This window comes from Thrips palmi, unplaced genomic scaffold (genome assembly GCF_012932325.1).
Source record: "Thrips palmi isolate BJ-2018 unplaced genomic scaffold, TpBJ-2018v1 HiC_scaffold_19, whole genome shotgun sequence".
Classification (NCBI taxonomy): Eukaryota; Metazoa; Arthropoda; class Insecta; order Thysanoptera; family Thripidae; genus Thrips; species Thrips palmi.
The window spans coordinates 2,905,623-2,926,780 of record NW_023144628.1 but is presented as its reverse complement, the minus strand read 5'-3'; the positions used below and the strand labels follow the sequence as shown (position 1 = coordinate 2,926,780).

At 43.1% G+C, this 21,158-nt stretch overlaps 4 protein-coding genes across 7 annotated transcripts; 2 read left to right on the top strand and 2 right to left on the bottom strand.

The window, feature by feature from the left end:
* Nucleotides 1-5,688: 5,688 nt before the first annotated feature.
* Nucleotides 5,689-16,333, bottom strand: LOC117646181 (dystrobrevin beta). 4 transcript variants are annotated; one of them, XM_034386978.1, is made up of 17 exons: nucleotides 16,045-16,068; nucleotides 15,471-15,611; nucleotides 15,172-15,385; nucleotides 15,008-15,093; nucleotides 14,732-14,883; nucleotides 14,529-14,637; nucleotides 14,262-14,428; nucleotides 14,059-14,186; nucleotides 13,887-13,988; nucleotides 13,676-13,781; nucleotides 13,058-13,102; nucleotides 12,587-12,702; nucleotides 12,282-12,468; nucleotides 7,543-7,780; nucleotides 7,297-7,455; nucleotides 7,017-7,174; nucleotides 5,689-6,920 (listed from the first exon to the last, which is right to left on the bottom strand). In XM_034386978.1, the coding sequence occupies exons 2-17, from the start codon at nucleotides 15,604-15,606 to the stop codon at nucleotides 6,798-6,800; spliced, it is 2,226 nt and encodes a 741-aa protein (XP_034242869.1). In that variant the 5' UTR covers nucleotides 15,607-15,611; nucleotides 16,045-16,068; the 3' UTR covers nucleotides 5,689-6,797. The 4 variants fall into 4 exon arrangements, with proteins under 4 accessions (XP_034242869.1, XP_034242868.1, XP_034242867.1 ...); XM_034386977.1 differs by lacking the exon at nucleotides 16,045-16,068 and adding an exon at nucleotides 15,684-15,804; XM_034386976.1 differs by lacking the exon at nucleotides 16,045-16,068 and adding an exon at nucleotides 16,168-16,333 and having other exon boundaries at nucleotides 5,690-6,920.
* Nucleotides 16,334-16,400: 67 nt separating this feature from the next.
* Nucleotides 16,401-17,976, top strand: LOC117646186 (30S ribosomal protein S7). Its single transcript, XM_034386988.1, has 6 exons — nucleotides 16,401-16,606; nucleotides 16,725-16,904; nucleotides 16,986-17,049; nucleotides 17,174-17,344; nucleotides 17,562-17,714; nucleotides 17,805-17,976. Exons 1-6 carry the CDS (start codon nucleotides 16,539-16,541, stop codon nucleotides 17,883-17,885), a joined length of 717 nt encoding a protein of 238 aa, XP_034242879.1. The 5' UTR covers nucleotides 16,401-16,538; the 3' UTR covers nucleotides 17,886-17,976.
* Nucleotides 17,940-19,408, bottom strand: LOC117646187 (transmembrane protein 186). Its single transcript, XM_034386989.1, has 4 exons — nucleotides 19,101-19,408; nucleotides 18,721-18,958; nucleotides 18,500-18,645; nucleotides 17,940-18,420 (listed from the first exon to the last, which is right to left on the bottom strand). Exons 2-4 carry the CDS (start codon nucleotides 18,918-18,920, stop codon nucleotides 18,104-18,106), a joined length of 663 nt encoding a protein of 220 aa, XP_034242880.1. The 5' UTR covers nucleotides 18,921-18,958; nucleotides 19,101-19,408; the 3' UTR covers nucleotides 17,940-18,103.
* Nucleotides 19,409-19,602: 194 nt separating this feature from the next.
* Nucleotides 19,603-21,145, top strand: LOC117646184 (proteasome subunit beta type-5). Its single transcript, XM_034386984.1, has 5 exons — nucleotides 19,603-19,746; nucleotides 20,119-20,269; nucleotides 20,350-20,591; nucleotides 20,681-20,885; nucleotides 20,966-21,145. The coding sequence occupies exons 1-5, from the start codon at nucleotides 19,603-19,605 to the stop codon at nucleotides 21,061-21,063; spliced, it is 840 nt and encodes a 279-aa protein (XP_034242875.1). The 3' UTR covers nucleotides 21,064-21,145.
* The last annotated feature ends 13 nt before the right edge of the window (nucleotides 21,146-21,158 follow it).

Sequence of the window (21,158 nt, the reverse complement as noted above, 5' to 3'; positions counted from 1 at the left end):
GCCTCACACTGCCGATCGGTATCAGGGAGGTGAAGGGCGGGCAGTGAGGCGCGCGTGCGGCGATGACAGCGCAACAGTCTCGCGAGTCCCTCGAAGGACGAAACGCGAGGCACACATTTTTGCGCGGTACGTAGGCAAATTACCGTGACTCACTTACTTATGCCGTGCCATTATGTCCTTCGGCGGCCCGCTCCCAATTTGCCATAATCGATTGCCGGATCGATGGATCGACTAGCGCGCAATTTTCCGACGGCGGAAAGGAAATGACGAGGCGACAACGTCAACGTGTCCTCTGGGGTGACTGAACAAACGGAACCAACTTGGGCCGCTTCCGCCGTGTCTTCGCCGTGTCTTCGCCGTGTCTTCGCACTCGGCTTGTTTGTCTGCCTCTCGGCTCGGCCGTGCCACTGCACTGCAGCCTGCTGCGCAACGCGCGTGTCAGACGTGTCAGTGTCAACGCACTTGCCTTGTTTTGATTAAAGCCCCTTTAATCCCTGCCAATCAATCTATCTCATCTATTCCGCGAAGACGCGACCTTGGAAGTGCAGTCACGGCAGTGCAGGCCCTCGTCACCCTCGTCGTCATCTAGTGCAACACAGAGGGTAACGACACAAAGAACTTGACTTTTGTGCTCCCTGGATAATGAGGGAGAGTGTATCTGATTGAAACCCGAGTAAGTCTCCCCCCTCCTTCTTTAACTTTATTTCCTTGGTTCACTGGGAGCGTCCGTGTCCGTGATAACAGCTATTTAACGCCCCAAACTAAATTCGATTCCGGTTCCCAGTGAAGAAAGGGCCGGCCCGGTCTGTCTCCCGGTGATGTCATACTGAGTCACTGTTACCGAATAGGGGCCAAGCCGATACTCCACGCGTAGCACATAGCCCGGGGTAGCGACGCCCGCCTCACGGCGACGCTGCGCCACGCTGCGCCTCCGCTCCGCGCCCCGTATGGCCGTGGCGGGCCGTGGCCAGGCCGAGGCCAACGCACTCCAAGGCCCCCATCAGGACTTCCCTGCCGATCGTTTGTCAAACTCTCACATGCTCACAGGCCCGCGAGAGTGGGTGCGCGAGTGTCTTGTTTTTGCCTCGCCGGACGGGTCGGTGTATGGACTCACGGAGTTCCCCGAATGACGCGAGAATTTGCTTCAGGAAGCCTGAAAAACACCCCCGCCCCCACCCCCCGCCTCGCGGTACGTATACATTGGTCGGCTCGGCAGACTTCGTGGACCTTCGGCAGGTTTCGGCCGCCAGCGCGGGCTGCGTACACATGTTCAGTGTTGGGGTGGACAACCTCGAGTCTCGAGCCCAAACTCTGGCAAACTCCTTTCCTCTAGCGCGGAAACTAGCACTATATCGCGCGGCCACCACACGCCTTGCCAGACAGACCGTTGAACCGCTCCCCCTTTCCGGTTAAATCAGCGGAGGCTGCGGCGGCGACAGAGAGCCACCTGGTCACCATACTGGTCACGACCCGGCTGGGCGCACGGCCCACCGCGGCACACGCCGAGCCGGAAAGTTTACTCGCTAGGTGTGTATTTTTCCAGTGTTGTGCCAGTTACCGAGGCGTGTTCGAGTAGTGTGTGTTTGTGTGTCCGAGACGATTACCCAGCACAACGCTACTATTCGTTTCGTTGGCCCAACAGCCGAACTAGCTGCGTAGCGCGCCGTAGCGCCATCAGCCATCACATTAGCCTTATCGGCAGTAACTTTTCCTCCACGCCGAGGTGCCATGCGCTACCAGCTACTCAGTAAACGACGAGCAATGTGCAACCCGCGATGGGCCCCCGACCCCCCAGTCTTCCTGTCCCTCCGACCGCCTGCTGAAGGAGACACTGGCAGAACTGAAGCGTACTTTCACGCTTTTCTTCAAGCGTAGTAGTGAATCATCAAAGCGGAGAGCCACACTGCCGTAATCAAAATTTGTCGCCGCGGTAAATGCACCAGGCGGCGAAGCTGAGGCCGTTGGTGGGCTCTCTAGGCCGCGCGCGTCGAGCATCCTTTCTTCCTTCCCCCACTCTCTCCAAGGGAAGTCCACTCCGATTATTGTATCACAGGCGCGCGCCCCAGCGGCCCCAGCCCAGCCACAGCCACGCCGGCCCAGCCCCACCACCTTGAACTTGGTATTGGTGCCGGCCCGCCCGCCGCCCCTTTCCCCCAGTGTACACGGCGAGCACACTGTCTAGAGCCTTTTGTCAATAAAACGGGCATCGCCTCCGTTGCGCAACGCGGCAACGCGCAGTGCGGCGTGGAGCTCTCAGCGCGCTGCAGCGGAACAACGGCGTAACCGGCAGGCCGGCCGCGGCACTTGCGCGCTGCACCGCGCTAGCACACACACAGACACACTCGCACTCTCACACACACGCGCGCGGCATGCATGACCCCTGCCGACCCAGGTCGCGGCGCGGAGCCCCCGCAGCCCCTTTGCGGCCCCGGCCTTGACTCACATACGATAGGCCAAGGGTCCGCGCCTCTCGGCCTTCTGTCGGCCCGATGGCCCGGCCCGGAGCACTGCACTCTATCTACACTCACGGCTCTGCACTCCCAGCCTTGCCACAGCCTTGTCCTCGGGCCGAACCTGCAGGCCCACCCCCAGGCACCCCCAAATGCTTTCATTGCTCCGTCTCTCTCGCACTCATGGGGCATCCCGCAGGGGTGCGAGGGAGACAGCGAGATGAGGCAGTGCTCCGAATCAGCCTGCCGGGACTCGGACGCCGCGCTCCATTGGCGTCCATGCTGCGCCGCTCCGCCCGAACTGCGCGGGGACCGGTTTCGTTTCCAAGCAGAAGCATGCAGCAGCCATGCATGCAGCACCAGTTCGCGGTGCGGTAGTGTACGCGGAAGATTGAACCAAATGAGCTTGTATCTCTTTCTCTTTTCAGTAAGCCGCGGTCGCATAGCTGAAGCAAGTGCGTCAAACGACACTAGCGGACGGGTTTTTACTTCTGGTATGGCCAACAACACAACTTGTTGCCAAAAAAAGTTAAAAACATGAATTTACCGGTGGGCAGACAGATTTTTAAAATTGTCTGAAGTTAGTTGTCAGCATTTAGTAATTTGACGTTTCGTGTTTTTTTTTTTTTGCGTGTCAAGCACGAGCCAAGGTCGCCGCCGTCACGTGGCCTGGGAAATGTGTCACCAGCGGCCGAAGGACTTGTCAACCACGGACAATGCTGGGCTCCGGTGCCGCCTTGGTGCCGCCTTGGTGCCGCCGGCAGTTGTTTCGACTCGGGGGCCCGCCCCCGGGGACGCCACAGAGCTGGCCGCGCGGCCGAGCCCGAGGTGTCCAAATACCGCGCGGTTCAGCCGGTGAGCTCGTTGCAATGCAGGGATGGCAACGCCCCAGGCGGAGGCAGGGGCGGCGCCAACGATAATCCGTCGCGATACGACGGTGCACAAGGCACACTCCACGAGTGCGAGAGAGAGAGAGAGAGAGAGAGAGAGAGAGAGGAAAGTGCCTTGGCAGCTGAAGGGCTCGACGGCTCGGCAGGGGCTGCGCTAGCCCGTAATGGTAATGGCAATGGTAGGCTCTTTAGCCGCGCACACAGGCGCGCCCGTACTGCCTACCCGCCAGGCGCTATAGCAAGCAGTAGATTGCGGACAGCGAGTTCGTTTGGCAACCCGTAGGGATGCGAGAGAGACAGAGCATGACAGCGACACGGCAGTGTCTAGCGTGAGCCTGCAGGGAGATGACGCACTGGTGGACCACTCGGCGCGGATAGTCTGACGCGCTTCGTGTCGTGGACGGGCTGCAGAAGCCTGCGACGCTCACTGAAAAAGCGGTTGCTCTTTCGGGATGAAGAAAAGAAGCACGTTCAGATGACGGAGCCGCGATAGGCTGACGTGTCGCGAGGCTCGCGCGGGGCGGGGCGGGGCGGCCTTGTCACCTTGGTTGACGTTTGGACAGCGAGGCGATCCACCATCCACACACCGACCGTCTTATTCCGGGCCATAATTACAGCTACTCGACGACGCTGGACGGACCGCCCTAGTCTAGTCCAGGCTGCTCGTCGTGCGCCATCTTCTGTCACCGATTTTGGATATACCCACTCCGACGCTCGCAGACCGCGGGACCACGCGTGGGTGCCTCCGCGGCCCTGCGCGGCCCGAACCCTCACGTACTCAATTCGAGAAGCCTCTTAATTTGGCGCGCGTGCACACGTGTGTGAGTGCGTGCGAGAGAGTGTGCGTGCGGCCCGCCACAGACCAGACAATGTACTATTACCGCAGGGAATAATTGCCGACAGGCCGACAGAGCGCGGGGAATGAGAGCCGGGAATAGCCCTGGACCCTCGAGGACGCTGGATCGGCCGGGTCAAGTTGGGCCATTCGGCTTTCGACACTCCGTGTTTCGACGGGCGCATTTTCTTCTGCTGGCCGATAGCACAACACGCGCGTCGCTCGGTCTCCCTCGCGCCCCTACGGACAGCCCCACGAGTTCGAGGGAGACAGAGCGACGTGCGAGGCCTGGGGCATGGAAGTGTCCAATAGAATAACGCACTCTCACGGGACTGATGCTGATTGAGACCCGCCCGCGGCCAGACCTGCCATGCCAGCCGCCGGCCCAGCCCGTGCACCGATGCACCGTGCAGACGTCGTCCACGGTACAGTCTGCATATAGTATGGTACGCCCCGTGAGTGCGAGAGAGACATCACCCGGCCAACCACAGGGGACGCGAAGCGCGATGCTATATACGCGCCAATGGCTGCTGCGGCGCCGCTCCACTGCCCAAACACGCACGCAGCACGGGAACGCTTCCGCGAGCGTTCTTGTCTCTTGTTAGGCTAATTATCGGCCTAACCACCCCCTATCGAGGTGTACCCCGCCGCGGCGCGCCGTTCGAGTTGTTGGCGTGTACTTCTAACCGGTGCGAGTGCTGCAATTTCGTTTCCAAACGAGCCACTGCTCCACTCGAATGGCTTTGGCTCCGATTTTCGGGATTCCGCCATGCGCCACTGCAGACTGATTCCGAGTGTCGTTCCGTCTTTCTCGCACTTATGGGGCACCTCGTTTCGGTGCGAGAGAGACAGAGCGACGAAAACACACGATAACGACTCTGGAAATCGGTCTGCTGTGCGAACGGAGAACGCCACCGGAAATGAACTACTGAGGCCGGCAATTCGGCAAACTCGCGTGGACGACTGGGGCTGGACGGGCTACGGGCCTGCGTGGTGCTAGCGGCAGCTTGGCCGCAGCCGTGCCTTCATTTCGTACCGTCTCACGACTCGTGACGGAAAGACGGAATGCAAACAGTCCAAATTGAACGGTTGGCTCTTTCCAGGAGGCCCAAATTGCAGTGGGCCTATGCGACTCGTGCACGATGGCGTGGGCAGTCCAGTGGCAGTTACCACCACCCCCTCCCCCTGCCCTCAGTGCTGCCAGATTCAGTGACACAAGCAATGTCAGGGCTACACGCGAACAGTACTCAATTTTTGACCTCAGAACAAAACCGCCCGGATACAGAGTGCATTCTGAACGTGCTCCCGCCAGTCTCGCCGCGTGCTTCTCGAGCGCCGAATGCCGTGCTCAACGCCCAGGCACTACCAATGTGTGGCTATGTCTAGAATATTTTCACGATTCCTCCACTATGAGTTAAAAATTACATGGGAGGTGATGTTTTCAGCCTGCCGCAAAGTCATATTTTCATGGAGGTTCTGGAAAGTTGTAAAGAAAAAAAGCAATAATTTTTTGTTGTAAATCTTTTGAATGTTTATTTTTAGCAAGGAACCTTTCAATCAAGTTATATGGATTACAATGATCCAGAGGGAAGCACAATCAAATCTCTTTTCTACACACATTACAGACAATGATTTGATACAGTCGGTTGATTCTCTGAGTAGGCAAACACAAATTTGTCCTAATGGAAAGCATCTACCACACAGAGAAAGACATTGCAAGCACCACATAGCTTTGAATTACTCTTATTCTCATTAAAAAAGCTGAATGGTCAGCGGTGTGTAACTCAACAATTCTCCATTAGGTGTTCCTATGTTGGATATGCTCGAGAATACAATGGGAATTATTTGGAAGTAACTGAAAACCAGAAATACTTTTTATGATTTTGGGTTATGCGCAACGTGTTAACTCAATATTTGGTGTAGACATCCAAAATTTTAAAAAATTGTTTTGACAGACTTGGGAATGGAGAATTAAAGACACTAAACCTGGGAAAATTTGATTCCGATTTCAAACCTTCTCTTTAAGATATAAATACAGTTACTAAGATTTGTGGTATCCATATGTGGTTAAAATACATGTAGATAGTGGTAATTAATTTGTTTTTCTTCATTCCAAAATTGAAGCAAATTTACTGGGACAAGAGAACAATGTAATCAGTTGATCCTCCTCACAAGATGCCAGGCTGCTGCAATGGCTCATTTAGAACAAATCACTCCTCATTCATAGCCGTCCCCATTTAGATAATAGTGGATGTTCCCACTATAATAATTGCATTTTAGCAAAAATAGCACAGAACTGATAAAGTGAAACATTGAGTAGAAGACTTTGAATAATTAGAGGGTAACTTACAAACAGCTATTTCACTGTGTCTCTATCAGGGTAATCACATTCCATTCACATTACAGGCTCAATTTTGAACATGCAGGCTGTGATGGGGTGATGGCATTTTCTTTTCTTCTAGTTGAACCCTTTAACAGAGCTGTGACCACAAATGCATTCACAACACACTTATAAAGCTTGTTACGACAAGACGCGGTCTGGCTAATGTGTCAATATACTGGGAGCATTGAAAGCAAGAACTGGGTAATAAAGAGTTAGAAACTTTGTTTCATTCATTCTTCCTACCGCTTTGCCCATCTTTGAACTGATTGCTCCCATTCTGGCCATTCTGCATCAGCAGGACTTTCTCTGTCATAGTTGTATGATAACAAATCCTGATCATCTTTCATATAATCATAAATTTCCTGGAAAGATAATAAGCAAAACAACATTGTATAGGGATTTCATAAAATAAAGAAATATGATTGCAAAGATAGAAATATTTGACGGTTTGGACTTGCCTGATCATTGTAGTTAGTTGGTCCACCATTTCTGGCACGGAGCTCTGCAAGAAAATGTGCCTCCTGTTCCATGCGCTTGCGTGCTAGCTCATTTTGCCATGGCAATTGACCTCTGTTTCCTTCGCCTCCACTGTCACTGCCATCGTCTACATCTTGCTCTAGAAAAATCAAAACCAGCAATAATTAGTTGGGGAATTGGCTTGGCTTTTTCCTTTTAATTATAGAAGGTGACTTAAAACAATTCATTAAAGAAAAAAAACGCAACAAGACACTATCTTACCCAGTTGCTTTCTTAAAATACTGTCACTATCATCCTGGTCAGAACCCTCTGAATTCAGCTCTCGCACAAGAGTTGACATAGCATTGGTAACAGAATCTGCAGCAACTAACAAGTCATTGCGTAAACTGCGATCGGATCTAGTTAAAGATGCAGAGGATCCTGAGCAAAATCAAAGAAATTAATTTTTTTAGGCCATTGAGATTAAGAAGAACCTCCTTGCAAGTGTTTCACAAACATTTTTCTCACCTGCATGAAAGTTAGCAAGAGCATTTCCAGAGCTTCCAAACGCTAAGCGCACATCGCTTCCTAAAGAGGACAGTTCAGTGGCAGACCCCAGGAGAAGTTGCTGACTTCCAGGGGTTGGAGGAGCTGAACGGCTACTACCTGAGCTGGTTAGAGTTCCAGGAAGAGATCCTGTCAGTGGCGGAGATTTTGTAGACCGAGGAGAGGAATTTGGAGTAGAACGAGGTGAGGCCTGATGATTCTGTAAATAAAAATTACAGAGTAAAAATTTGAGAAATCTTATAACCACTGCAGCCACAACACAGCTTATTTATTAAAGAAGTTTGGCATCCTCCACCTAGTTTTAAGATCCAGTACTTTGTTTATGAAAGTTGCCCAAAAATTGAACTCCTTAAAGAAACTTACAGAAGATCCATTACCTGTTTGTTTAATTTCTTGAATGATGAGTAAACTTAGAGATAGTAAGGGACATACCATTCTTTCCACTACCTTATGTCTATTTGATCTAATAAATTTGAGAGAAAAGAGTGTTTTCAAAATAAAAGTTTAAAGGAATACTTAAAGTATCATTTAGATGCCAACATAAAACATACATTTATTTCAACCCCACAATGTTTCAAATAGATTACATCAAGAGCAAACATTAAGCATTCTGAGAACCTCTGTTCATATATCACAATTGTTGTTCTGAATGTTATCTGGTTCAGTCTTTCATGAGCTACTTCCATTGACATAACAATAAAACAAAATATATAACATGCTTGATAAAAGTAACAAACAAACAAACAATTAATAAGAATTCACACTCAAAATGGATTGGAAACATAAATCAAATACAAAGGATTAATTTTGCCAATGAAATAAAAACTTCCCACTAAACAATGACAAGCAGTTGGTATTGGTATAGTATGATTGATCTGTCAGAAGTCCCTGAGTCACATGTGTATATACAAACTAAATACTGTTTCAACAAAATCTCCTTGACACTTATGTCCAAAAATAAACAAGAACATGAAACTCTTCATGAAATGAAAGTCAAACAAATTAACTACCAGTACCACCGAGGTTTTACCAAGCAGTCTGTCAGGAAACTCACAACCACCTGGTCAAGCAACTACAATAAAGAATCGAGGACCCTAAGTTAAGCCACATCGAGTTGGTTATATATATTGTCAATAAACATATCCCCTTCAAACTTTACCAGTTTGCACAAATGAGTATACAGAGAAACCTCATCATGGACACAAAAAGGTCTAAATGATACCATAAGGACTGGTTAGTAACGGGAACTCAAGTCTAATATAACCTGTAATACAGTAGACTGCAAAATAGCTGCTAAATTGAGTACATACTTCAATAATAATATGCATACATATATATACATATTTAAACACATAAATATTTGACTTTATCCACAATCATTGTCTCAAAGAACTTAGAAATGATATAACACTTCGTTTTGCTATCAACTTTTGATTAAATATTTCCAATGAATACTGTTGAAGCCATATTCAAGAAGCTAATGCTAGACAGGAAACAGATCCAAAATATTAAGACTGATGGAATGCTAAGAATTTATTATCATTGTAGTAAAATTCTAATACACAGAATTGTGAGAATCCTTAAGTATTGTCACATAATTAAAATTAAAATGGTTAAGCCCACTCTAGTCCGGTCATATGACACAGCAAGACACAAGGTGAGAGTAAGCAAATAACGAGCTAAATGGTATGGTAAAAATACAATATCTTACAGCAAATTTAAACATGACTGCACATCTACAGAAGAAAATACAGTCATTTTTTTCAGCAGAAAGTAGATACATCAATTTTACCATTTAAATTCAGTTAACACAGGTTTTTTTTCTGAGCTAAGACCTGTGTTTTGCTTACTTTAAATACCAATGACACATTTCCTAACCATTTCTAAAATAAAGGTACTTCACAAACTGAGGAGATATTGGACGGCTTGCTAAGTACAACCTATGAAGCAAATAGTGTCACCACCATATCACACGAAAGCTCTGGGGTCAGTGGGAGGAAGAATCAAACACTGCTGGAGCAAAGTGAAACCACCTACTCCAATTTAAGACTGAATTGTCTCATTTTGACACTCAGAAATGCTCTGTATAGGGTATTGGTACCCTACACTTAGCCCCCCGTAAGGTGTGCAGTTCTTCCTTGCACTGACCCTAAAGAAATGAAATCAATTCCTCTTCAGGAACCACCACAATAAAGAGGTTATTGAGCTCTAGGAAAGCATGAAATTGATCCACAACAGACAAAGTCTAGAGCACTTATTGTCTCCAATAATCCAAGAACATGACTAGTTGAAAACAATAAGAGGCTATCTAAATAGAACAGCCAACACAACAAACATAAAAGTGTTAACATTGAACATGTATCAAGATTGAAAGGAATGCAAATAGGCAACTCATTGGAATGGAACCTTTGAGAAGTAATATCAATGGATCGAGCAACAGGGATCGGCTGTCAACATGATTAACTGATGAAATAATCTTGCCGCCTACAATGTTCCTTGTGGAAAGTAGTCCATATCCCTGAGGCCCGATCGTGACCGTCAGTGTCTTTCGGGTGGAGGGCTGACAGATGACGCCTGAAAAATAATCATCAAATTTTCCTTAACAGATAGATTTTAAAAATATGTTTATTAAAAAAAAATTTACGCAAAAATGACAACATTTAACGTTTAAGTCATGTTTTTCAACAGAAAACCTCATTTGTAACAACATTGAAATGAATCATACACCAGGACAGAAAAAATACCCAAAAGCAAAGATAAGATACCCCATGCTCATTTGAAGTGCACTATATAGCAGAGATCTACACAGCCAAATCTGAAAATAAATACTTACAGCAGATGGATAAATGCCAGAGGTTAATGTAGACTTAAGACTCATTCTTCATTACAGACCAAGCAAATTTTTTATTTTTGTCAAATAGATAAAGGGTGGGTAACGTAAAAATCATCCTCGACAATTGAGGATTAAGGGAAGTCATTTGTGGTGAGTAACTATACTACCTTGCCATAAGATCACAGACTACTCTCAAAATCATAGTTTCATGAGCACATAGGGACAGAACAGAAAATGACATTAAATACAAATAAAAAAAATTATTAACTATTTTTACAGGGGTTTTATATCTTAAAAACTGGAACAGGAATTCTGTTCCTCAAATTTATATGGCCAATATTCTGAAAAGCAACATTGCGGATTGCGTGCTAATTAATTGGTGAAGGCCTTTGCATGGGGATTTTTGGACGGTGAGTTAAGATTTGCCTTACCAAAATGCAAAGATAGTTCTTATGATGAGCAGAGCTATAAAAGCCACTTCAAGGTGTACTGGCAGTGCACAACAGCATTTCATATCCAACCACCAACAATACATAAAAAAAAAAACACAAAAGGTTTCCATATCCCTTCACCCTATGTAGCAAGAAAAGCAGAGAATTAACAGAAACTATGCTGAAGTTAATCATTTTTGTAACACAAGAGATTGAAGTTTTAAAACGTTTGTCGGTTCCAAATAATAATAGAAAATGTTCTGTAAAATCACACTTATTATCTTAACAAGTGTCAAATTTCTTGGATAAAAATCAGGGGCACTTTTAAACTAACACCTCAATTAAAATGTCATTCTTAAAAGTAAAAAGATTTGGCATACTTGAAAGTTTATATCATCAATTACAACTAACTGTACTTGTAACATAGTTTATGATCTGGACGTAAATGGACGGTTCACCAATACAATGAAAGGATCCAGGTTAGATGTCTTGCTAACTACCCGAACAACAACAACAACAACAATAAAATAACTTTAAAAAAAGAAATAACAAAGCTACGATAGCTGGCTTCTTGACGTCATGATAAAGGTATGACAATGGCCACGTTCACAGTGTGAATGAAACTGCAACTTATGTTCAATGCTGTTCTTATCTAAGAAAAGCTTAGAGGTAAACCGCAGCCGAAATTGTTTCAATAAATTCTAAATTCTACATTAACTTCAGTAAATAATACTTTGTTAAATTGCTGCAAATATTTTACACAAAGTTCTCTTGGATGGTTACAAGTAGACAAGAGGCACATAAGAACAAGTATTTGCAATACCCTCTGTGATGGGTGCAAAAAGCTTAGCCAAATACCAGCACCAGTCTCCCATTAAAAGCTGTGTTCAAGGACTTAAGTGAGCTGGTTTTTGAGCCAAACAAGTGTGAATGGGTTAACAGTTTCTCAGAGGTGGCTATTAATAAAAATATAAATTTTCTTGCATTTCAAGTCCTTTTTGCTCATGCATGCAAGTGAATTGGCTGAATCAATAGAACAAAATTGCAGAGTTCTGCCCTATTGGACGACCACACCCCAGCTTTGCAATCTATGATGGTCATTTTAAAGCATCCCTGAACACCTCATTTTTCCCCCTAGCTACACCAGACTTGAGATAATGTTCCCAGAGTTCCAAGGAAGTTCATGAACATTATATTGAAAAATATACATATCAGACATCACCTTTTCATGCAGAGGCAGTATTTGGAAGAAGCATAATCACACCAAAGGAGGAAAATAATTAACTGAATAAAAGAAACTGCTGCTGGGTCTTCAATTAATTAGTTCATGAAGAAAAGAGCAGAGGGGGAAGCAAAATGTGCATAACATCACATTTCAGCTAATTGTATCAACTCATCCCAAGTCTGGTCTGCAATATGAATGAAAATATTCCTACCTTCAGCAGCTTCATTAGTCCTTCCAGTTGAACCATCAGTTGCCGGCGAGAATCCTGCAGAGATGATAAATGCCCCTCTAGCTCGTCCTTCCTTTGACGCAATGCTCGGAGCTCAGACATTAAAGCAGGATTTTCTGAAGAAGAGCCTTCTGCACCCAGGGCAGCATTCTCCATTTCTTGCTGTATTCTATTAAAATAAAGTCAAAGATGTAAAAAAAACACTTGTGTGGGTGGTTAGCACCCATAATGACACTTAAAAGATAACACAAGAAGATGAAACAAAGATCTACAAATGTAACACATACTTGAGTCTTTTTATTTCTCTAACAATTTCCTTGTTCTTTGCTTCAAGCTGTGCAATAAGTTCCCTTTGCATTTGAGACGTCTCAGCACTTAAACTTCCCTCAGATGGAGCTCTTCCCTAGAATGAAAAATACTAAAATTAGGTCTAAGGAAAATGTTGAAGTGAAACACTATTTCAATTTTTAAATAAAAACCATAACACGACAATGATACACATTATGATAATCATTTGATTTGTAATCTGCCAGTGGTTAAATAATTCAAAAAATCTGGCCAGCACTCAACCTCCTCCAAGATTGCGCGCCAGTGGGAGTGAGTGGGAAAGGATGAGGGACAAGATTCAATAATACTAATAGTAAAATAGGATCATTACTAATAACAATCTTTCAGTTAGTAGGAAAAACTGGAGTCTCTATGTTTTATAACACAGCTTAATTTAATGTTTTGTTCATGGACAAGAATTGTATACATACCCCAAGATCTGGAATGTGCATTGAGGTTCTTGATGCTTGCCTTGGCTGTGGAAGCAAGCAGATTGAGATAAAAACAAATTGCAACATATTCAGTATGCCACAATAAAGAACAAGCTAAGCTCACAACTATAAGCTTCACATGTTTCATGTCATGAGTGAACATTGCTTGAATTTTAGTTGTAGCACACACCCATAAAACATTGCTGCTCAATATGTTTCCATGTTTTTTTAAAGAAGGTATTAAAGATAGAAAGTACTCTGTAAGATATTTAAAACAAGCGCCTGCAACTCTCGCCCCCCCCCCCCCACACGCCCCCCCCGCCAAAAAAAAAAAAAGTATTAAAGAAATGCAATACCAGACGTGTATTACTCCCAAAGGAGTATAAATTCTGAATATTTGAAGCCAAACAAGCAGGTTCAGTACCATCAAAAAGCAAAACAGAAGCCGAAAAATATAGAATAAAAGTTACAACAAGAAAAGAAAGAAAACAATCTGCCAGTAATTATTAAATTTTAAGTCATAGGGCACAGGTCAAGGACTCAAAATAAGTCCTTAAACAAAGATGAAGCATCATAAATCAAGATTCTGTCATGAAAAGGATAACATAATAACCTTACCACAGTTCGAGCTTCTGAAGCAGCAAGCCGAGCAGCATATCGTTGGATCAGGCGGTGCTCGTCATCATAGCGTGACGAATCAAGGCTAGAAGAATATTTGCCAGGACTGAAAATACCAATTTAAGTGATATATAATCACCATGACTTTATTGACTGTTGAGTTGTTAATAAATTAAAAAAAATCTGAAAAGATGTTTAAAAATTTAAGTACCTTCTTGTAGTAGAACGGCTATCCATGGAACCTACATCAAACTGGGTGCTCATGAAAGAAGTTTCAGGAAATCCATTGTGAGACGGTAATGGAGAGGGAGGTCTGTAAATTATTTGAGAATATAATAACATCCAAACAATAAACCAAATAGAACTTTTGATCTTCTACTTACACAATATGAGATAGATTAAGTGTCTTTTCTGGTTCTTCTGGAAACCGAGGGATGTTTGGACGCCCTTTTTCAGGAACACAACGAAAAGACTTCCTAAGGGTGTGTCCAATTTGTTTGCTTGGAGACTTCTGCAAACATAATTTTATACAAAATTAGCTACAGTGCTTACAACAGAAAACAGAAAATAGGGAGAGAAAACTTACATAAGATGTGTATTCTTTTACTTCATGTTCGTTAGTATGAGAACCAAAAATGCGTCCACGCCAGAAACAATCCTGACACATTTGAAAGTTATGGCATTTTTGGCATCGGTAACGGAACCCAGAAAAGTTCTCTCTATGACATGCATCACAAGATATAGGGTGCACAACTGGAGGAGAAAGATAAGAATGTCAAACAGTGGTTCTCCTACAGTTCCTCTGAATTAGGCTCAGGGTCATACACATCATCAAGCATTCTAAATATCTTACCACTTTCAACCCCAGCAAGTCTATGCAACAACGGCAACCACACCAAACATGCAGGACCAGGATCAGACATCATGGTATCCATAAAGTCATTTACTGTCACTTTTTGAGTCTATAAAATGAAAAGCAACACACAGAAAATGAATACTTTTCAGATTTGATTAAAAGAAATTAAGAAAGAAAGCAATGACAACAAATTGTCTCACCCCAGCAAAAATTTTAGCTGATAAGTCAGCTGAGTAGTGAAATGATGGAGATTCAAATACTGCAGCAGGTAATGACAGTACCTCTCGCAGATAGTCCTCAAATCGCCATATCACCAATTGTCCATTTCCATCAGAAATTTGAGAAAAAATATCTGTGAAACACAACATTTTACTCTCATTAGTTTAAGTACTAGAAAAAAAGAATGTAATAGAGCCAACATAAAAACCTGAAAGGCAACACAAAAAACAAAACAAAATACAAGAAAAAACACTCACAGCGCAATTTATCCATCAACTTCCCAGCACACATTGTTGCCAATGCAACTTTAATAGAAAACACTCTTATTTTCCCAGTATTCTCACTGAAAATACAAACATTATTTACAATGTACAGCTTACAAACATAGGCAGAGAGAATAAAAATGTTTGAATTTGCTTACGCTGAATAAGCTGACAGTAACCAGTTGAGGAGGAGACCAGAACTACTCTCCACATGCACTTGTTGAGCAGGAGGTAGTCGTTTGTTCAAATTATGATACAAACTTGAAATAAGAGTTTCTAAACGAGAAACATTAACTTCCATCTGAGGTTCTAATGTGTTAAGTCCATTTTCCCGAAAAGCTTCAATCACATTCCAGATGTCTACTTGATGCACTGTAAATCCAATATTCAAGAAATATTAGCAAAGAAATAAGAAAAATGGATCTTATAGAAAGGTTGATATGTTCAGACAACTTACAATTGGCTTTTTTCTGAATAAACCGAAGTTTACATGCAGTGCGGTATGATGCAAACCTTATCATATCAAGATTCTGTGCTCTCATTTCTGACAAAAGGCGATGATGGTCACTGCCTGATGCACCCTCCTCTCCCATGTTGACTGGAACACGACAAGTCCGTATATTTTCACTTCAGCTAGCAAACATGTTCTCATAAACATTGAATCATTTACATTTGAACAGTAGTTAAGGAGATTTTTGGATAAAGATACAAGCAGAGAATTATCATGTTTTGTTTTGTTTGTAAATGCACACACTTCAAACTTCTTGATAGTGTGTGCTCTATGCATATACCATAGTACACAGTCTGAAAAAAACAAAACAGGATAAACTTATGTAAACTGCTAAAATTTAGACTTGATTTTCATTCAAGATCTCAAATCATTCACTGGTCTACCGGCCAAAACAGTGATGCTGCAGTACTCGGCGCAGTAACCTCAAACCGAATGACATCTAGGGCACAACCATACGTTTGGCCCGTTAAGGGCATGGAATCACTCAGAAAAAATAGAAAGTGAATTCCTGGTCGAATACCTCCGTCGTGAGATACCACGGTGAAGCAAGAAAATACGTGTACACGCTAAAACCACTAACGATCAATAATGAAAGATGAAATCACGTCATTAACAACTTGACAACTACACACAAGCTGCCTACCTTATATCAAACAACACAAACTCAGGATAAATAACTAAGACCGAACAATTTTTTTTCATACACTGTAAAGCGTTTCAGAATCATAAATCACAACATATCCAACAAATCTTTCTGTCGTTTTGAGTTTGTCTGCAGCTTCGGTCTGCAGTCTGCAACGATGATGACGGAAGACATCGGTCCTACAGCCATATTGCTATTGATATTGCCATCTACATCGCTGTTGCGAGGCTGGCCCTGTTTGTTCTCATAGTATAGTGCGATTGCAGAGCCAGGCGTGTTTTTCTGCTTCCACAACTTATGGCCAGTAATTTTCTTTTACTGAGGGAAATAAGGGATTTACCTCGTTACAATTAGTTATTTACACCTTGACGATGCCTCTTATGCGTTTGCAAGTATGTGCTTCCCTCAGTACGTTGTATAACGTGGGAATTCATAACAGGTATGAACCTCTCAACAGGGGTTGGCTCTAACCTACCCACAGCGGTGTCTTTGGTACTGTTTTCTTACTTTTAATCTATCTTAAGGATACTGACTTTCAAACTCTTTTTTTCTTTCAGCCTCCGGGTATTGCTTGTTAAAAGCTACAGTGTATACCCACCGACGTTTATCAAACCCGTGTATCATCCAGAAGAGATAAAGAAACTTAGTGCGGAAGAGTTTCGAGTGCGTTTACACAAAAATGTCAGAGCTGCAGAATCTAATCAGAATGCCTCTGTTTTCCATGATCCCCTTTATGAGTAAGTCTTTTGTATCATCTATGAAATTTTGGTAATGAAGTTGCATATCCTCATCTGCACTGATTTTATTCCTCCCTTTAGAAAATTAGTTAATCATGTAATGAAAGGTGGCAAAAAGTTGTTGGCACGGCAGATTATAGAAGAGGTCAGTAGTTTATGCAGTACTCAAAGACATTTCCAAATCTTGCCTGAAATTAATTTGCTTATGTACTTCAGAGGTGCTGTTTTCTAGACTTATCAGTGAAAATTCAAATATTGTTTTCCTTTAGGCCTTTTTAAAGGTGAAAAGTACCCAGGTGAGAAAATATCACCTTGCCAAGGATGAAGAAAATCGAAAAAACATTTTAACGGACCCTCGGGAGATTTTTCATAAAGCTTTACAAAATTGTAAACCAGTCTTAGATGTTACCCCTGTCAAGCGAGGAGGTGTTGTGTACAAGGTAAGTTTGTTTCCTTTTAATGTCTTTTCAGTTTTGATTTTGGATCAGTATTTTGTGGATGCTAGAGCAGGGAGTAAATGAGAGGAGTAGAGAGTTAAAGAGGTTTGGTAGGGACTGAACCAAATTCAATCCTTACCTTACCCCAGATCTATTCCTCCATTATCTTACCTTATGGAAGACAAGCCTGATGTAAAATGATTCCAACATTTTGCCTTAGGTTCCAGTTGCCATAAATGACCGCAGAGCTACTTCCTTAGCATTTAAGTGGTTAGTTGCAACTTCAAGGGAGCATGAACCTAGACGACAACACACTGGAGAATATTTCTCTGATAGACTAGCAAAAGAATTGTTGGATGCATCAGAGAATACAGTGAGTGTTCAATAATAATTGGTTGATTAACTCGCTTACAATTGTTTTGCATCTTTTATTTTTGTCATTATATTTTATTTGTTTTCCTAGGGCAAGACAGTAAAAAAGAAGATTGAACTTCATAAACTCTGTGAAGCTAACAAGGCTTATGCTCATTACCGATGGACATAGTTCTCCTTCTTGTGCTAAATGAAGTTGAATTTGTTTTGTAAGTAAGCATTATTATTATGATTAAATAAATTTATTATTGTCAATGTGAAAATGATGATACAGAAGAGTATGAACTTAGAATCCATGCCATCTTAGAGCAGCTATGGAACACCTTTGTCAGCGGAAAATCAGCACATATCTTACAATTTTGATCCAGAACCTTTCTGATACACAATGAGCTATATTTTATTTCCAAACACATGTCTGAAATGCTTTATATTTATTATTTCACCAAATAACAAACTTAACTTGAAGTTTGGAACAGATCCTTTATTTGAATACCTAAAAATATGGGAATAAAACTTTTCCATTACATTACGAGGAGTTTCTGAAAGAGGGACAATATCTGAAGCTGGAATAAACTCATCTTTACGCGAACCTTTGTGGTCAATGTAAGATATCTGAACAGTGGACAGGTCAGGACTTAAATAGACAAAACCTATCATATTTGTGGCAAAGATGCTCAGAAGATGTAGCTTTAGTGCTATCACTATACCTGCAATTTTGAAACCGTAAATTATTTTAAGTTCAGGTCTAACAAATATAATGATTACCACTACACGGAGAATTTTCACCTGCAACACATATGACAGCAGCTGTATCTCCAGATATTAATTCAAAATATGTAAGAATCATTGATACGGGTGCAGCAGGTGCAAGAACTTTCATTTGATTATGTTTGGAACTATTGATGAAGGCAAGTTTTCCAGCAGAGGGTAATCTGAAAGATATTTAACACCGTTCAAAGTAAACAGGAAAAACTGAAAATGAGCTTTTCTGATTCGTTGATTTGCACCTGTAAACTGCAGAATAACCATTGCTGGGGCCAAAGCTCTTTGTTTTGAGAGAAGCATCATCACTTGGGGGGTTGTTTGGCTTGCTTGAAGACATCCTTCCTGCTTCAAAGTTTCTCGAAACAAGACACATGGTTGGAATTCTAAATGTATTCTTTAAAAGACTCTCTGTGCCAATGGCACGAAGTACACTGAGAGACATTCTATCTGGTTTGTAGAGGGAGACACGGTATTTTGGTCCTGTAAGATGAACAGAATAAATGACACGAAATATAACTGCACTCTACAATCTTCGGAAGAAGTTCTCTTTGATTTAATAATATTCAACTAGAAGAGGCATTTTCAAGAGATCAGCTAGAGAACAGTTCATATCAATACTCACTGCGCTTACTATTAACTGACAACAGTAAAAGAGGTTACGAATACTTAAAATAAAAAGTAAATTGAACTCGGGTGTAGTGTAATCGTCTGCTAGGCAAAGTTGCAGCTAGCGGCGAGGAGACAAAACCGGAACGTAACAGAAATTACTGGCGCTGTTAGCGCCAGCACACATAGGGATTTGAAAATATACACGAAAAGGGAAGGGCTGACGGTGCCGTGGGAAGGGCACTCGATGGCATGGCACCCCATGCAATCGCACTCCATAAAAATTTTAGAAATCAGGAAACTCAAATTTTTGCTCTGAGTCTCTACGGGTTTTGAGATAAGTGTTGCTCTAAGCTCTCCTAGTACGCTAGCCTCGCGACGGCCGACGAACTGAAACCGAGCTTGGGTTACCGGTTTGTTCTCTGCCGGCAAATCAGTTTAAGGTTCTAATCGGCAGTGACCGACCGTCCGACCGGCAGCAGCATTAGTGGCAAGTTTCATATCAATCAACAACTACAATGGCTCTCGCCGAATTATGTGGATTAGATACCCAGTTCAGGTTCAACTTAAGGAAGAATGCCCTGCCAATGGAAGCTGACATTGCCCAGTTCACTGGAAATCTGTTCGATAACTGTCAGCTTGCCATCCCACCCTACGCAAACGTAAGTTTAAGGTCCTAACCTTATTCGTCAGTAGTAAACATATCTACAATTTTTTAATGTATTTTTTATGCGTTCATGAGATTTTTGTGGCCTTGAAACCTTACTCATGAATGTGTTTTCGAGTTACATCTCAAGTCAACTTCTTGTTAACTATTCTTGGACATTTGAGGCTTTGTAACTTGCATAGTCATCCGACTGTCAGAGTATTCCAGTCAGGGGAATTTAATGGCATTGCAATGACATAAGATCATTTGATCCCTTGTCCACTAGACAGGCCTCCTTTCTATGCAATCGTTTAAGCTAGTGTGACATGCTTTTATGATTTGTTCTCATTTTGCAACTTTGTTCCTACCTTTGTCACTCCTGCCACAGCCTGCCGAAGCCCTGTCTACTATTCAACAAGATGAATTAGGAAATGATATCCGTATGCATTTCGACCATGGTACCACCACTCTTGGCTTCCGTTATCAGGGTGGTGTTCTCCTTGCTGTAGATTCACGTGCTACTGGAGGTTCATTCATTGGTCGGTATTTTGTCCAGCACTTCATATGTTTTGTCATAGTGACAAATTTTATGACTGTTGATATTGTTTGTTTTCTTCAGGTTCTACTGACATGAAGAAAATTGTGGAGCTAAATGAGTACTTGCTTGGTACTCTTGCTGGTGGTGCTGCTGACTGTGTCTATTGGGACAGAGTTCTTGCCAAACACTGCCGACTGTATGAACTGCGCAACCGTGAGCGCATCTCAATTGCAGCAGCCAGCAAGCTCATGTCCAATATGGTGTACAATTACAAGGGTATGGGCTTGTCTATGGGTATGATGATTACTGGTTGGGACAAACGAGTAAGTTAAACTTTGCTTATGTTCTATGCTTGCAAGGTACAGGTGATGTCTCAGTGTTTTCATTGCCTTTTCTTGTTCCTGTCTTACAGGGGTCTTCCCTCTACTATGTGGACAGTGAAGGCACTCGCTCAAAGGGAGATTGTTTCTCAGTTGGGTCCGGATCTGTACATGCCTTTGGTGTGCTTGATTCTGGGTATCATTGGGATCTTACTGATGAAGAAGCCTATGATCTTGGACGGCGTTCAATTTACCATGCCACTTTCCGTGATGTTGCATCTGGTGGATTGATCAGAGGTAATGCCTAATTCTCACCAGCTCAATCTCATTTTATTGTTATGGCCTAGAAACTTTAAATGTTTTTGTGTGGTTTGCAGTGTACCATGTCACTGAAAAGGGATGGAAGTGCATATCTATTGATGATGCTAATGACCTTCACTACAAGTATGAAGATGAAAGGAAGCCAAGATCCTAAGATGTATGATGCAACAATTTGAATGCGACTATCCTGAACTTACTTTGTATTATTCCTTTAATATAATTTGATTCTTTAATTATATATTGTTTTAT